At 59.3% G+C, this 695-nt stretch overlaps 2 protein-coding genes across 4 annotated transcripts in view; both read right to left on the bottom strand.

Annotated features, from left to right (window-relative positions):
• Positions 1–249, bottom strand: part of NAT6 (N-acetyltransferase 6 (GCN5-related)) — a 4,948-nt gene extending 4,699 nt beyond the window's left edge. The window contains exon 1 of the mRNA XM_010851952.1: positions 244–249. Coding sequence (XP_010850254.1) covers positions 244–249 — 6 coding nt within the window. The remainder of the gene's footprint in view (positions 1–243) is intronic.
• Positions 1–695, bottom strand: part of HYAL1 (hyaluronoglucosaminidase 1) — a 5,569-nt gene that overhangs the window by 1,052 nt on the left and 3,822 nt on the right. For 2 of the 3 annotated variants that reach the window (XM_010851813.1, XM_010851814.1), the window contains one exon: positions 190–594. In XM_010851813.1, coding sequence (XP_010850115.1) covers positions 277–594 — 318 coding nt within the window. In that variant the 3' untranslated portion in view covers positions 190–276. Of the gene's footprint in view, positions 1–189; positions 683–695 lie in introns of those variants that run through there. The other variant, XM_010851815.1, reaches the window with a different exon arrangement.

The following is a 695-nucleotide window of genomic DNA, read 5'->3' as shown; positions in this document are numbered from 1 at the left end:
GATCTTAGTCTCCGCCCGTGCCCCCTGCAGTGGAAGCTCCGTGTCTTAACCACTGGATGGCCAGGGAAGTCCCGAATGTCAGTGCTTGTGACTGCTTCTGTTTGAAGACTGACTCAGTGTCTCCAGAGGAAGTATTTTTGACTCTGTCGGGTGGATGCCTGACATGACTCCTGTGACTGGATGCCTAACCATGACTCCTGTGACTGCCTGGACTTGGGAAAGCCCTACCTAGCCAGGCCCAGCTTGCATCAGGTACTCAGTGCGTGCCCATGCCAATCACCACATGCCCCACTGCTCACACCGTGTCCCCCTCCACCCACGGTAGCAGCGACATTCGAACTCCACTGCCATCCGCAACCGATCCTCGAGCGAGAGGGCACCTTGTAGGGTCAGGGGCCCACCACCAGGTGTAGGCTTGATGGAAAAACTGGTGGAGTTGAGGATGAAGCGGGCCTTGGGGTAACTGGGGCGCCGGGCACAACGGCCATGGCCGGAGCATAGGACCTGACTGCACAGACGAGCCCCGCTGGTCACATTCAGGATGGAGGGTCCCAGCGTCGTGTCCACATACTCCTTGATGGCCTGGCATGATTCCTAGGTGGGGAGGGGCGCATCAGGGACACCGTGGCCATGCATGGGTCCACCTAGGACACTGAAGCACTCGCCTCCTGGCCAGCCAAGGCTGCAGGAGTAAA

The sequence above is a fragment of the Bison bison genome, unplaced genomic scaffold (genome assembly GCF_000754665.1).
Source record: "Bison bison bison isolate TAMUID 2011002044 unplaced genomic scaffold, Bison_UMD1.0 scf7180017864304, whole genome shotgun sequence".
NCBI classification, from domain to species: Eukaryota; Metazoa; Chordata; class Mammalia; order Artiodactyla; family Bovidae; genus Bison; species Bison bison.
The sequence above is the reverse complement of the archived record's forward strand: the minus strand, read 5'-3'. Positions and strand labels throughout refer to the sequence as shown.